General features: G+C 58.5%; 1 protein-coding gene, 1 long non-coding RNA gene and 1 other non-coding gene across 3 annotated transcripts; 2 read left to right on the forward strand and 1 right to left on the reverse strand.

The window, feature by feature from the left end:
* Nucleotides 1-73, forward strand: TRNAG-CCC (transfer RNA glycine (anticodon CCC)). The gene has a single exon. It is a non-coding gene; the product is annotated as a tRNA-Gly (tRNA).
* Nucleotides 74-4,088: 4,015 nt separating this feature from the next.
* On the reverse strand, nucleotides 4,089-11,482 carry PPP1R32 (protein phosphatase 1 regulatory subunit 32). Its single transcript, XM_004264189.1, has 13 exons — nucleotides 11,128-11,482; nucleotides 10,843-10,960; nucleotides 10,426-10,579; nucleotides 9,288-9,416; nucleotides 8,632-8,695; nucleotides 8,104-8,216; nucleotides 7,640-7,699; nucleotides 7,442-7,528; nucleotides 6,959-7,072; nucleotides 6,780-6,874; nucleotides 4,998-5,162; nucleotides 4,399-4,490; nucleotides 4,089-4,191 (listed from the first exon to the last, which is right to left on the reverse strand). Exons 1-12 carry the CDS (start codon nucleotides 11,444-11,446, stop codon nucleotides 4,412-4,414), a joined length of 1,497 nt encoding a protein of 498 aa, XP_004264237.1. The 5' UTR covers nucleotides 11,447-11,482; the 3' UTR covers nucleotides 4,089-4,191; nucleotides 4,399-4,411.
* A 717-nt stretch (nucleotides 11,483-12,199) lies between these two features.
* On the forward strand, nucleotides 12,200-13,780 carry LOC125965115 (uncharacterized). The gene is made up of 3 exons (XR_007478647.1): nucleotides 12,200-12,223; nucleotides 12,485-12,628; nucleotides 13,139-13,780. It is a non-coding gene; the product is annotated as an uncharacterized LOC125965115 (long non-coding RNA).
* The last annotated feature ends 317 nt before the right edge of the window (nucleotides 13,781-14,097 follow it).

Raw genomic sequence — 14,097 nt, forward strand, 5'->3', positions numbered from 1 at the left:
TCCCTGGTGGTCCAGCGGTTAGGACTCTGCGCTCCCAACGCAGGGGGCCCAGGTTCAATCCCTGGTCAGGGAACTAGATCCCACATGCCGCAACTAAAGAGGCGGCGTAGCCAAATAAATAAATATTAAAAAAAAAAAAAAGGAGAGAGAGACAGGGCCCCCGCACGGGGCTTCCAGGTTAGGCGGTAAGGCTGTACAGGGGGATCACCCACCCAAACTCTCCCAGAGAAGTGGAGGCCTGCTCCCAGAGAAGGGTCCCCAGGGGCCTGTCCACGGCCAAGCAGGAGGGGACAAAGACCAGACCCTGTGACAACTTCAAGTCCCCACTCCTATCTGGGACTCGGGTTTCCTCTGCTCCAGCATCACTGCAGCAGCTCTTCTAGCCCACAGGGCGGGCACGGCTCCTAGCTGTAGCTCAGAGGGTCAGCTGGAGGCAGGAGGCAGCCGCAGGGTGTGGGGAGCCGGGATTTGGACTCAAGCAGTCTGACTCCGGAGCTCAGGCCTGGACAGCTACCCGCTGCAGACAGCCTGGGCCCGGGCGAGGAAAGGGGGCCAGGCTGATGCTGGTCGGGGCCAGACTGGAAGCTCACGTCTCAGGCGTGAGCGGACGGACCCCTGAAAATGAAGCCACATCTCCCGCTCTCCACCTGACAGCACAAAGGAGAGTGATGTGGCAAAGGCCAGTCCCTCCCACGGGGTTTCAGTAACACAAGTGGCCACAGGGTGAGACGTGCCCACCGCTCCTGCCCTGGTGATGCACAGAGGACTGCTTGGCACTGATCCGGCCGTGGTCGTGGGACCTGCCGGGGGTCAAGGTTGGAATGCAGGGCCCTCAGGCCACTGTAAGGAAGCGTGGTTGGGCTTGGTCAGAGGCTGGGCCAGAGGGGAGAGCAACAGCGCACACGCAGAGGGAGAAGGGACGGCCTGGAGGGCAAAGCACAGGGGTCCCGGGGGCCACAGCCACAGCATCCGGGCGAGGGGTCTCAGCTGCTGGGCTGCACTGATGCAGGGAGCCTGGGTGACTGACATCCTGGCACAGCGCAGGTGGCACCTAGAACCCACATCTGGTGCCCCCACTGGCAGGCAGAGTTCATTCGTTCATGTGTTCGTTCATTCATTCCATTATTTAATATTCACTGAGCACCTGCAAAGGTGCCAGCCACCACCCTGGTCTTTAGAAGTCCAGTGTGAACAAGACAGACACGTCTGTGCCCTTTTGGAGCCTCATAACGGAGGAGGGGGACAGAGAAGGGCCCTGTAATAAGGTCAGCGACACCCCTGGAACCTGCCCAACCTACCTCCTCCACGGGGATGCCCGCCTCTCAGCCTCACTTGCTCCCACCCCCGTGGCAGAGCCTTGGGCTGGCCCCTCCACGGGGTCCTTGCCCCTAGCCTTGCCTCCTTCGGTACCCACTACTGGCCACTCTGCCCATTTGAGTTGAGTTCCCTCACTGAGGGGTCCTGCCCTGAGTGACTCGGTGGGAAGAGCAAAAGTCAGGAAGCCCGGAAAGACTTGGAGTCCACTCACGGCCCCACCAGGAGACTTCCTTACTGGCTATGTGACCGGTGGCGAGTCGCTCTACCTCTGTGTCAGCCTCCTCTCCTAGAGATAAGGAAATCTGTGTCCTGCACCAGGCAGGGGCTCTAGAACCACCTAGGTTTGATCTGGGTCCCTCCTGGACCCCCTTCCTGCCACCCCACGCCCTGGGTCACCCCGTCTTCAAACGACCCCTTGGGCTGGAGCCCAGGACCCAAACAGGGAAGCCAGGATGGTCTGCCTGGGAGAGAAGCTGCAGGGGGAGAAGGCAGGGGCTAAGGGGAGCTCAGGGGTGGGGTCCACAGCTCCAGCTCAGGAAACATCCCGGGGTGGCCCCAGGTCACCTGGCCTGGAAATTGGGTGCAGGACGATGGGGGAGGGCGGGGGAGAGATGGTGTCATCTGGCACCAGTGTCCCTGACACCATATCCCTCGTTGAGCCAGTAGAGGTAGGGTGAGCAGGAAACACGAGCTGCAGCAAGACACTGGTGGGGAAGGACATGGAGAGGTGAAACGGAGTGGGCCGCGGCGCGTTTGTGTGTGCACGCTCACGTCCGTCCTGGAGGTCTCTATACATCTGTCTTTGTGTGTCTGCATGTCTGGGTCTATGAAGTGTCTGTAGGTCTGCCTGTGTGTGTTTGTGGGTCTGCATGCACAAGCATCTTGGGTGTTTATGTGAAGGTTGTTTGTGTACGTGTCTGTTTTGTGTTTCCATATGTTTCTATGTGTGATTGTGTTAGTGAATCTACGTGTAGTTGCCTGTTGGCGTTTATGCGTCTGTATGTGTTTGTGTGTGCGTGTCTTCAGAGGTCTGTGTGCGTCTTGTGTTTGAGTGTGCTTTTGCGTGTGTGAGCCTGTGGGCAGGAGCCGCTGGTGGACCCCCTCCCTCTCCCCCAACTTCACTATGGCCAGACCACTACTGTGGCCCAGCCCTGCTGGCAAGTCTCTGGTTTGGTCACTTACCCTTGATGTTGGGGCCATGGACCAGCGGGCTGCACCCGCAGTCTGTGGGGCTGTCGGTGGGTCCTGAGTCTGGCTGGGTACGTAGTCGAGATACTCTGTGTCCCCTCCGCCCCTCCTCCAATGCTGGAGCCACCCACATCCCACATGGAGCCCCAGCCAGGCCCTGGACAGCCCCCAGACCTGCTGCTCAAGACTGCTGGGTACAGCCAGGCCCCAGGGCCAGCAGAGCTGTTCCACAGACTCCCACTAAGGGGCAGGGGTAGAGGTGGAGGGTGGGGACCAGCTGCTGGATGACTGAGTCTGCCCTCCTGCATGCGGGGCTGGGCTGCAAGGTGCAGGGGACATCCCCGGCCAGGGGTGGCTTTTGCCTTTCTGTCCTGTGCGACTTTAAGCAGCTCATGCACCCTCCTCTCTGGGTCCAGGTTCTTCATTTATAAAATAAGGGGCTGGTGCTAGCAGGGCCACGGCGTACAGTTGTATAGTTGTGTACTGCACAAAAGCACCTGGCAGAGGTGACGGAAGGCTCTGAGAGGCAGCCCAGATTCCGCCTTGCGGGCTGAGGGCCCCTGTCTCAGGCTGCAACACCTGGAGAAAGAGAGGCGTTTCTCTTCCCGTTAAGACTTTTACTTAGGTTCTGTGCTCACATGGGGGCGTCTGCCTAGAGGTAGCCTTGTTCTAATTCTCACAAAGGCACTGGGGCACCAGCCTTTGGGACCAGCCGCCACCCCTCCCAGTGTCGGTGTCCGGGGACTCCATCCACTGCAGACCCTCCTCCATCCATCTCTGGAGAGAGATCTCTGCGACTCTTCCTGCCCGGCTGTCCTCACCTCTCCTTTATTTACGTGTATATGAGTGTATGTATGTATGTGTGTGTGTGTATGCGTGGGTGCGTGTGTATGTATGTGTGTGTGTGTATATATGCGTGCGTGTATGTGTATGCGTGTGTGTGTGTATGCGTGTGTGGGTGTATGTGTATGTATGTGTGTATGTATGTGTGTATGTATGCGTGTGTGTATATGTATGCGTGTGTGTATGTATGCGTGTGTGTGTATGCGTGTGTGTGTATGTGTGTGTGTGTGTATGCGTGTGTGGGTGTATATGTATGTATGTATTTATTTAACTTCTTGGCTGTGCCGCGTGGCATGTGGGATCCTAGTTCCCCAACCAGGGATCAAACCGCGCCCCCCTGCGTTGGAAGATGGGCAGCGCGGAGACCTAACCGCCAGATGGCCAGGGGAGTCTTCCCCCCCGTCCTTTAAACCCAGATGGGCCCCCGGCTGTCCTGCTTTGATCCCCTGCCCCATGCTGTAGACCTACCTCCCGCCCGCCTCCGCCTCCCCCTCTCTGGCCCGCCTGTCCCTCCCTGGGACTTCCTCCCTTCCACACTTGATGGACCGCTTAGCACAGGTCCTCGGAGACCCCTACATGGGAGAGGAAACTGAGTCTCAAGAGCAAGGTGCCTTGTCCAGAGCATGAGAGTGAGTCCCACCAGGCCTCCCTGACTCCAGACCTGGCCCCTCCAGCCCTGCACCCACTCCCCACCCTCACCCCTCCTTTCCCAGCCCCCTCTGACCGCGCTGACACTGCTCTGCTGCACTGCTCTTTATTTCATTAGCAAAGTAGCCGGGGAGCCCCCCGGGGAATGTGGGAATAGGGACAGTAGCCAGCTCCTGTCCCCTGGGGTCGGCAAACCTGTGCAGACAGAGATGAGGCCTGAGGGGCTCCGGTGGTCTGTGCACTCTCCCCACCTCGAGATGCCCCTGATCTCCCACCCCCCGCTCTGGGGCTGGGGTCCCCGGGCAGGATTGGCCTGACCCAGGGCTTAGGATGGGGGGCTGGTCCACGATGGCCACCCCTGCCCGGGGAGCAGCTGTGGGTGGAGGTCCCCTGGCCCCTTACCCAGGCCTCAGGCTCAGAGGGGCACCGCGAAGCCGCTGCCGTGGCTGCCGGGAGGCGTGGCTCGGTAGAAGGGGTCAGCCGAGACCAGGGTCCTGCAGGAAGGAGGGGATGCAGGGGAGGGAGGGGTGGGGCAGCGAGCCCGGACCTTCTCTTTCCCCCCCACCTCCACACGGCGCCAGGGCTCAGCCGGGATGGCCAAGCCACAGAGAGTATTTGCCGGCCAGCTCTGGGCCATTATTGGTACAAACGGGATTTCTGAGGAATTGGATTGAGCAGAAAGGAGTCAGAGAGAGGCAGAGCCACAGTCATTCCGCTTTGTCCCCACACACCCCACCCCACAGCTGGCAGGGAGCAGGTGGGAGCTGGCCAAATGCGAGGAAACACGAGCGCCCCAGGGACTGGGGCGGGGGGGGGGGCAGCCGTGCAGAGGGAGGGGTCGCTGGGCAGAGGAGGGCAGCAGCCCCGCTGGGCAGGAGAGGCAATGAACAAACCAGAGAGAGGAAATGGGCCTCTCAGATGGAAGACAGACGAAGGAGGGAGGAGAGGCCAGGGAAAGGCCTAGATGCAGCAAAGGACAGAGCAGGAGGGGGGCGTGCTACCTGCCCACATGGGGATTCAGGCGCCGCAGGCTCTCTGTGGGGTTGGAGGTGGCCTGTAGGCGGGTGACTGGCTGGTTGAGGGCATAGCCTCCAGGCTTCTGGGGCTGGAAGCCACCTCGAGTCCAGCCTTCACTGTCTAGACCCTTGGGGATGCTCTCGAAGTACCTTCAACACAGAACAGTAGCTGGCGGGAAGCTGGTCTCTGTCCTCCGCAGCCTCTCTGCGCTTCTCCAGCAGGAATCTTGGCTCCAGCGGAGCACAGACTGCTGCAGGTCCTCCAACCTCCCGAAGGCCCTGTCCACTCACTCACCTCTTACCCTGGAAGCCTGCCCTCACGCTGCCCCTGAGCTGGGCGCCCCTCCTCGGAGCCGCCCCTGAAGCTGAGACAGCACTCTGGAGTGTAAAAGACTTTTAAGAGATGCCATGCCTCCCTCCCTGGCCTGTGAACGTCTCGGGGGATGGGAGAGGATGGGGGCTGGGGACCCCGTCGCCTCCATTTCTCTCTAGGCGTTTGACTTTTTCTTCCATTTTGCCAATTTTCACTGAGCACTGGGCCGGGTTCTGAAGGTGCCAAAATGAGCAAGGTGTGGGCCCAGCCCTTGAGTTTACAAAGGGGGTGCGGAGAGATACATGAGAAAATCAGTGACTACAACCCCTGGGGCTCTGGGCCCATGAGGAAGGAGTGGTGTGCCTGACACCTGCTGAGCGCTCAGAAAACCAGACAGGCAGGCGGGGGGAAGGAGAGATGGCTGGGCCTGAGGGTCTGCGGGAGCCTGGGGAGGGGCAGGAGCACAGCTGTCCCCCAACTCCCAGAGTGAGGCCCCGCCCCTCCCCCTTGCCCTCCCCGGGAACTGGAGCTGCCACGTGCATCGCGGATCTGCTGTGAGGTTCAGGCACCGCTTCCACCCTCTGAGCCTCAGCGTCCCCATTCAAAAGAGGGAGCATTTCACTCCAATCCTCCTGGGAGATGGAGGAGCTGGGGGAGCAGTGTGGACGCGGATGACACAGGCTGACACACAGATGACAGAGGCCAGGAGGGGACGCTTTTGCCTAAGAATTACACCTCCATTATCCCACCCCTGGGATGCCCTCCCCACCCAGTCCTGGCCTGGGGAGCCTCCCCCATGACTCTAGGGCCACTTCCTCCTGGAAGCCTTCCCTGATGCCCAGGACACTCACTCCTTGCCCAGGGCTCACACAGCACAGAGCTTACCTTCTGAGAGTGCATGGAGCCCACCTGCCATGGACTGGTTGTGGTCTTAGCAGATGCCCTGTTGCTCCACATAGACCCCATTGTACTCCCTCATTCCTCCCCTGCCCACCAGGGGCCTGCACTGCATCTCTGGGAAAGCTGCCCTTGGGTTACTGGAGCAAGGAGGTACCTGGGTTTTAATATCACCCCTGGGGACAGCCCTTAACCAAGGATCAATGGGTGTGGGGTATGAATACCCCAGCTCTCTCGTTCCTTGGCTGGGATGATTCTGAGTTGTGTGTTTTGCACTGTTTTCTAGCGTCTCCCCATGGGATACCTGGTTTAATAACACACTGTTCTTGGCGGCCATCCCTTCCCCACCCCATTACCCCCATCCCTGACACCCTTAATAAAGGGTTCACACCCAACTCCTTGGCTCGGGGTCTGCTTCTGGGGGAACCCACATTAATCAAGTGTTGGCCTTCTTCACTCATTACTGTGAGCTCATTACTTTTCGCAGTCTCAGTCTCCCTGTCTGTAAAATGGGTCAGCTTCACAGACCCAGATGTGGGTAGGGAAGAGGGGCTCACCCTTGGTTGTAGGTGGTCAGGTAGCGATTATCCAGGTCAGGGTCATAGGGGCTCCGGACATAGCTGGGGTTGTTAAGGCTGAATCCTGTGGGCTCCTGCACCAGAGGGATAGAGAGGGGACTTCTCAGGTCAGGAGGGGGTGGGGATTTGGGGTAGGGGCTGGGTACCCCAGGCCTTACCTTTTTCCACACGGTCTCCTGGCCAAGCAGGGCAACATTTGTCTGTTGCATCCTCTGCGGGGGCTGGAATTGCCAGTGGTTCATGCTGCTGGGTTCTGGGCCGGAAGGGGGCACCTGCAAGGGACAGAATCACAAGAAGGGTGGCCGGGTGGCCAGGGTGAGGCAGCAGGATGGAGGGAAGGCAGGCAGAGGCCCATGCAGCCTCAACCGCCCCAGCCCCAGGATGCGTCCCCCTCCAGCCCCACTGAAGTCACGGCTTTGAACACACCCCTCACTTTCCAGCCCCTGGGCCTTTCCCCCTCCACCCAGAGGTCCTTCCTCCCTCCACCCAGGGGTCCTTCCTCTGCATCTCCAAATATCCTGATTCTTCCCATATTGCACTGCCCGGATCGAATGCCACCGGGTCCAAGAAACCTCCCTGTCTCCTCCTCTCTGAGTGTTCCCTTCTCAGAACACACAGGGGAGCCCCCCGAGGCCACTCACTCTGGGGTTCAGAGTCCTCTCCTTCACTCGGCTGAAGCCGGTCTCCCGCTCGGAGCCTCTGGCCAGCACCGGCAGGAACTCATCCCCCTAAGGCAGCAAAGCAGCCCCTGGCATGGCTTCCGGCACCATCCCAACTGCCCCACAGGAGGACCTCAGGCTGTGGCACAGACATTCCCCTCCAGCCCTGGCTCAGCTTACGTGAGGATGGGTCATGGGGAGAAAGTCTGACTTGGTGACACTCCGGCTGGGGAGGAGGACCTGGAAAGAGGCCACAGAGGAGCATTAGGCTGCTCAACTGCTCCTTTGTCCTGAGCACAGAGAAGGGCTCAGCACAAATGGGTATAATTGGACGCACAAAGGAAAGGGGAGAGTTTGGGAAGAAGGGAGGGGAGGGCATGATGCTGAACGGGAACCAGCAGTCCAGGGTTCTTGTCTGAACTCTCAGTGACCTTGGCTATGCTGCTTTTCCTCTTTGGACCTCAGTCTTCTCATCCAGAAAATGGGGGAGTTGGACCAAAGTAGTGGTTTTCGCCCAAGCTCTTTCATCTTGTGTTTCGGCAAAGGCTTCTGCAGCTCATATATATACATTTTTAAAGCTAGAAACCCCCAGACTGGAAAGCTTCAATCACCTTGAAATTCTAGTGGGGCCCAGCCTGACTTACCGGGTCCCCAGGGAGGACCTGGGAGGGCGGCTGGAAGATGATGGGGCTCTTGTTGGAAACTTCGGTTAAGCCAGTCTCCTCCTTGGCCCCAGCTGATTTCTTCTGCAAGAGATCTGCAAAAGACAGCCCCTCTGTGCTGGCCTGGGACAAGCAGGCCCCACCAACGTTACCACCAGTGGCTCGGTGTCCCAGTAGGTGTGGGGGGAGCTGGAGGCCGGAGCAGCCAGGATCATGGGCAACAGGGGGACTCCAGAGTCCAGGGCAGAGAGCAAGAGAGGAGAGCAAAAGGAAGGGCAAACCTCAAACAGCCCTCCTAAGCAAGAGAGTCGTCCTTTGGAGATCAGCAGACCTAAAGCACAGAGGTCAGCCCAGGGAAGATGGTTTCCCCAAGCTGCCGATATGTCCTTCTGTCTTCCGCTGGTGCCTCCTCAGCCCTGTGCCAGCTCTGGGGTCCCCGGGGGTCTCTCCCAAGGGTCGGGAATAGGGAGGTGTAGTGGGAGGCCTGAGCTTAGACTCACTCCTGCCTACCTGGCTGGTTTGAAGGCTCCTTGAGATACTTGGGATCATACTCGGAAGTCATGAAGCGGGGGCCCTGGAGCACAAAGAGTGGAGCGATGGGGGACGCAAGGTAGACCAGGGCCCAGAGGCAGTGGGGGCAGTGCTGGCTCTCCGGTTCTCTGTGCTTTGAGTAGACCTGCATGCTCCCACACACATCTCTCTCTCATCAGGCATCACAGCGCCAGAAATTCCACCAGGAGAGCACAGTTCCTCCGTGACAATGAAAACTAAGTCATATCCCACGCTGGACTCCAGTAATAACAACGGGACCCAGAGCTCCTGCGACCCAGAGCAGGAGGGGCCCAAAGAGAGGAGAGAGGCGGATGGAAGGGAATGGGTGCTCACAGTACACTGGGGCCCAGGATGGGATCGGAAGAGAAGGGAACTCAGGTATTAAATCCCAAGATACATGTAAGGAAGCCCGTGAGGACCACTTTGCTGCTGCCTTAGAAATACCAAATCTCAAATCCTTGCCTCGCCCCAGTCTCTCCGAGTGTGTGTGCCCTGAGCCCACACTGAGCTGGCTGCTCGGGTGAGTCAGCACAGAACCTGTCTCGAGGAAGCCGGAGGAGGTGCGTCCGGCCCCTCTGCCCGGCCCAAGGCCCTCATCGGGGCCACCCACTCACGTGTCGGGCATCCTCCCACTCCAGCGAGCCCTTGTTCTGCTGTCGGTGGAGCAAGGGCACTTCCTTGGGCTCCAGCCCCTTGATGGCCTGGGGCCCACAGTCCTGGGTGTCAAAATGGACCTTCCTGACCTGGGAGGACGGAGCAGCCAATTACGCTCCAGGTGAGGGGATGGCAATCACGTCTAGACTCTGATTCTGCCCTTGACCCCTACAGAGTATCTGCACAGCAGCCTGGGGGGTCCCTTTACGATGAAGCTGGGCCATATCCCTCCTCTGCTCAAAGCCCTGCAGTATTCCCATTGCACTCCGGGTAGGATCCCACGTCCTGACGGCGGCCCACAAGGACCTAAGCTCCTCACTCCGCTCCAGCCACCTGCCTCCTTGCTGTCCCTCCTCCCATCAGGTGCTCCCACCTCAGGGCCTTTGTACTTGCTGTCTGCATTGCCTGGAATGCTCTTCCCTTACTTTGCTGCATCTGGAGGAATACTGACGTCCCTCAAGTTTTTGTCTAATGTCTCCATAGTAAGCTCTTTTCTGACCCTCCTGACTTGCAGGTCCAGTTCCTTCACTTCTGCTTCAGTCCTTGCCTCTTCCCTGGTATATTTTTCCCCAGCACTTATCATCTTCAGAAATCGAAGAGGTGTTTAGAACGTATTGGTTGCCTGAATGGCAGTATCCATTCTGGCAGTGGTGGTGATAAGGATGATGGTCACACAGTGATAGAGATGAAGACGACAGGGATGATAATGACAAAAGTGAAAGTGACAGCCACAGTGGGGATGGTGATGTGGGCGTGGACATGTGGATGAGATGGGGGAGATCATGGGGAAGTGGATGGGCTTGGGGTGCGGAGGGAACAGGACTGGAGGTGGCGATGGTAGAGATGATGATGGTGACAGGAATGGGGATGGATATGGAGGGGGAGGGGATGGGGGGATGGGGGCGAGGTCAAAGGTGATAAAGGTGAGGGGACCCCAGCCCACACTGTGGCTCCCCCAGGCCCAGTCATCTCAGCCTTGACCAACACTTGGCAGTGCAGCCCCACCCTCTGGAGGGATCCCCACCCTGTCCACTCTCTAGCCCTTCCTCCGCCCCAGGCTAGGGTCCCCCTCCGTCCTGGTCCTGGCCCAGCACTGACCTCCCTGGTGGGGGTGGCTTCCCAGGCCTTCTCCCGAGAGGAGCCAGGGTGGGTCTGGTGCATGTTCCAGGGCAGTGGGTATTTGCCATCAGGCACCTCCAGGGGACGGGAGCTCTGACTGGTCACTGTCTGGAAATTGTTGCAGACTTGTTCCCTGAGGGCGGGGCAGGAGCGGGGGAGCTATTACCACCAGGGCCACCTCCCCTTGTCCCCTGGAGGCTTCCACCTCCCTCAGACCTCCCACAGCAGCCTCGGGAGTCTGCTTGCCTTTGGGGCCCAGGCTGAGGACCAGGCCCTGAGTCCCCCAGGATCCCGGACCCCAAGCGCGGAGCCTGGAGTTGGTCTGATGAGGTCCGATGGCCCTGAGGGCTAAGGCCCGGGTGGGCAGGGGGTGAGCAGGGGTTGGACCGACTGTACCCCACGGCCGGGTTGTCCAGGGCACTGAGATTGGGTTGACATGAGACCACGGGCCAGTAATTTGATCTGTAGCCTGTGCCGTGGTGAATGCCCATGCGGGGCTTGAAATCCTCCCGGCCTGCCAGAGGGGAAGCAGGCAGACAGGACTCAGGGTCAGCAGAGCGGCAGAGCAGTGACCAGGGCTCCCCAGGCAGGACCAGCATCCGCCCGCACCAGGGGTCTAGGAGGGCGTCCCCACTCCTGCCCCGTGCCCTGGGCGTGCCTCCTACACGAAGGTGCCCTCACCGTAGGCTATGCAGTAGCTGGTGGCGTAGAATTTCAGGGGGTCTGTGCAGCCCCCCGAACTCATCTTCACATAAGGGGATACAACCCCCAGGGGGAGTTTCCCCATCATGATGCTGTGGGGCAGGGCCCCCGGGGGACCTAGAAAGGAAGCACAAGGAGTCCCAGAGGTCTGGCAGCCCAAGGGCCCCGAGCCTGCCCCAGGCCCAGGCTGCGGAGACCACAGAGGAGGTGATGGAAGCCCACACAGCGGCCCTTCCCCCAGGTCTGTGCCTTTCCACCGACACCCACACCCCAAACTGAAGAAAGGACTAGTACTCATCAACACTTGTGTACCCTGTGTCTCATCTCACCTTCCTCACACCTTATCACCAACCCCCTCCCCCATTTTACAGCTGGGAAACTGAGGTTCCAAGTGGTGAAGGATGATCTCATCATAGGTAGTAGAACCGGGATTCAGACCCAGGGTATCCGACCCCTCAGCCCCTGATCTTTGCCCCCACGTGCCCTCTTCTGGGAACGGAATAGCCCGACAATCGCCCACCCTGAGCACTCTTGGCCACCCCAGCTGGGAAGCTCACTCCCAGCCCCAGGCTCCTTGTCTCTCCCTAGGGTCCCTCGGCCTTGCCCACCTCCCACTAGAAGTTGGCTCAGCTCTCGTGGGGCCCAACCACCCAGCTGGCCCCACCCTTACCTGCCCTCTGCAGGGGCTCTGAGGTAGGGCAAGAGGCTGCAGGAGGCAGGCGCTGCTCCACAGAAGCCTGAGCCCTCGGGCAAGTGGCCAGGCCAGAAGAAACAGTGCGTTGCCTAGCAACAGGTGCCTAGCAACAGTGTCCCCACGCTTTGGAAGCCCTTCTGAAGCCAGGGCCCACTAAGGGGCTGACCTGGCCAGGAGGGGAGGCCAGGAGCTGCCCAGGCAAGGTACTGCCTCCGTGGCTCCAGCCCCGATGGTGGTGTCCCTCACCACAGCCGGGCAGAACTGCCGTCTGAGTGACATGAAATAAAAGATAATCCTGAACAATCACTCCAGTTTATTGAGCACCCACTTCATCAGACACTTTACATCCTTTATCTCCAGTCTTCTGAATAGCTCTTCCAGGTAGCTATTATTATCCCTCTTTTCACACAGGGAAAAGGAGGGTTGGACAAGCAAAGTGACTTGGCTGGCCGGAGATCTCACAGTCAGAAAATAGCAAAGTTGAGATTCAAATGTGGGTGGGTCCAGATCCCACTCTTAAGCCTCTGGGTAAATTAATGTCGACTCTGTTCTGCTAGAGCCAAATCTGTACCGAGCTGTTTCACACACATTACCTCGCATAATCCCCCAAACCACCCTGCGAACTGGCTACTCTTATTCTAGGTCCAATAAACCACAGCAGTGAAGAGCGTGGTTCAAACCTGATCTGTCGCCCCCATTTCCTCATCTTCATCGAGGGTGGTCACTGGACCTGTCTCCTGGGGCTGTTGGAAGATTTGATGAAAGAGTGGATTCGGCACCTGGCAGGTGGTTGATGCTCGGTTTTTAAAAGCTCTTCTTAGCTTTATTTTGCGATGGGAAAGGTGGGGCCCAGGCCTCACAGCTGGCAGAAGAAGAGTCTGGATTAGACTGGCGTGAGCCGGATCCACAGGCCACGCTCCTTCTGTATCGGCTCTAAGGCTTGTGAATGTCTAACAGTTGGATCTCTGGGGACTGATTGGTTGTGGGTGTGTTGGGGGGGGGGCGAGTCTCCTGATTTGCAGCATTTGTCGATTTCTATGGTGTAAACACGCCCTGCTTTCACGGCTGTTTTCAAACTACCAACGCGATGTTACTGAAAAGGGAATTGGGTATACAAGGTCAGCAGCCCACCACGATTACAGTACTTCCACCATAGGGATTCAGTAGTTGGAAGTAACCCCAAGAGCATAAATGACAGGAAAATATGGGAATGTAATGAGGAGGTGATGACTTTGAAGTATTTATTAGCTTCTTTTTAAATATAATTTAGTAATATGTAAGTTTATATCATTGAAGTGTTAACAGCGGCTGCGTTCAACAACCAGCTGGCAGATTTCCTGGAAGTTTCACCGTCAGCTCTCAGGAGCCAGTGCGCCCCTGCTCTTCGGGGAGAATGAGGTGTGAATGAAGGGGAGGCCGAGGGAAAGGGGGCTGCCCTCGCCCAGGAGACGCCCTTGCCACACCCACCTGGAGGTGACCGGCCTGCTCGTGAGGGAGCTTGTGTCTGCCCCTGAGCCCCACAGAGAGGCCCTGGACTCAGAGGTGACCAGGACCCAGCAGAGGTGTGGCAGGCACCCACCCTCCAGAGGAACGAATCTGTTCGGGGGTCAGAAGATGCAGGGACAGAATTGAAGAGACACAGCCCGGCCCTCCAGCCAAGAGCTCCAAGTGTAATGACGGAGGTTCCCATGAGCTCCACTCAAGAAACACAAGATAGGGAAGAATGGGTGGGGCTCACCCAAGGCGGAGGGAGAGAGAGGCCCTCCTTGAAGTGTCTGCATCGCAGGGAAGGGTTACAAGCAAGGACTCAGACTCTGAAGCCAAATGGCACGGCCCCGCCTCTGACACTTAATAGTAAAAGACTTGGTGCGTGTTACATGCGCCTCGGTTTCCCCCTTCTGGAAAGTGGGGGTGATAATGGTACCTACCAGTGGGGCTGTAGCTGGCACACTGAGGTGGTAGGTGCCCTCTAAGAATTAGGGAAAGGTCTTGGCAAAGGATTGGGCTCAAGGGTTAACAACAGGAATTCCACATGGCCCTGCCCTCAGGGAGCCCACAGTCTACAGGGGTCTCAGTCACTGCCACTGTGATGTAGCCAGCGAGAGCTCAATTCAGGACCCTGAGCGTACTGAGATCAGAACTCGCTTCTGCCGCTCGCTGGCTGTGCAACTCCCGGCTTCCGGGATTCACCTCCAACCCGTATGTTGCAGGGCTGCTGGTGGATTTGAAATACACTTTGCACCGTGTCTAGCAGG

This window comes from Orcinus orca, chromosome 8 (assembly GCF_937001465.1).
Source record: "Orcinus orca chromosome 8, mOrcOrc1.1, whole genome shotgun sequence".
In the NCBI taxonomy this organism is placed as follows: domain Eukaryota; kingdom Metazoa; phylum Chordata; class Mammalia; order Artiodactyla; family Delphinidae; genus Orcinus; species Orcinus orca.

Bases quoted from the DNA above. Each gene is read 5' to 3' on its own strand.
- PPP1R32 (XM_004264189.1), bottom strand. From the start codon at position 11,446: ATGAGTACTAGTCCTTTCTTCAGTTTGGGGTGTGGGTGTCGGTGGAAA. The intron at 8,217-8,631 runs GTAGGCAGGAGT...TGTCTTTTGCAG, and splicing joins GGAGCCTTCAAACCAGCCAG to ATCTCTTGCAGAAGAAATCA. The intron at 7,073-7,441 runs GTGAGTGGCCTC...TGTCCCTTGCAG, and splicing joins AGAGGACTCTGAACCCCAGA to GTGCCCCCTTCCGGCCCAGA.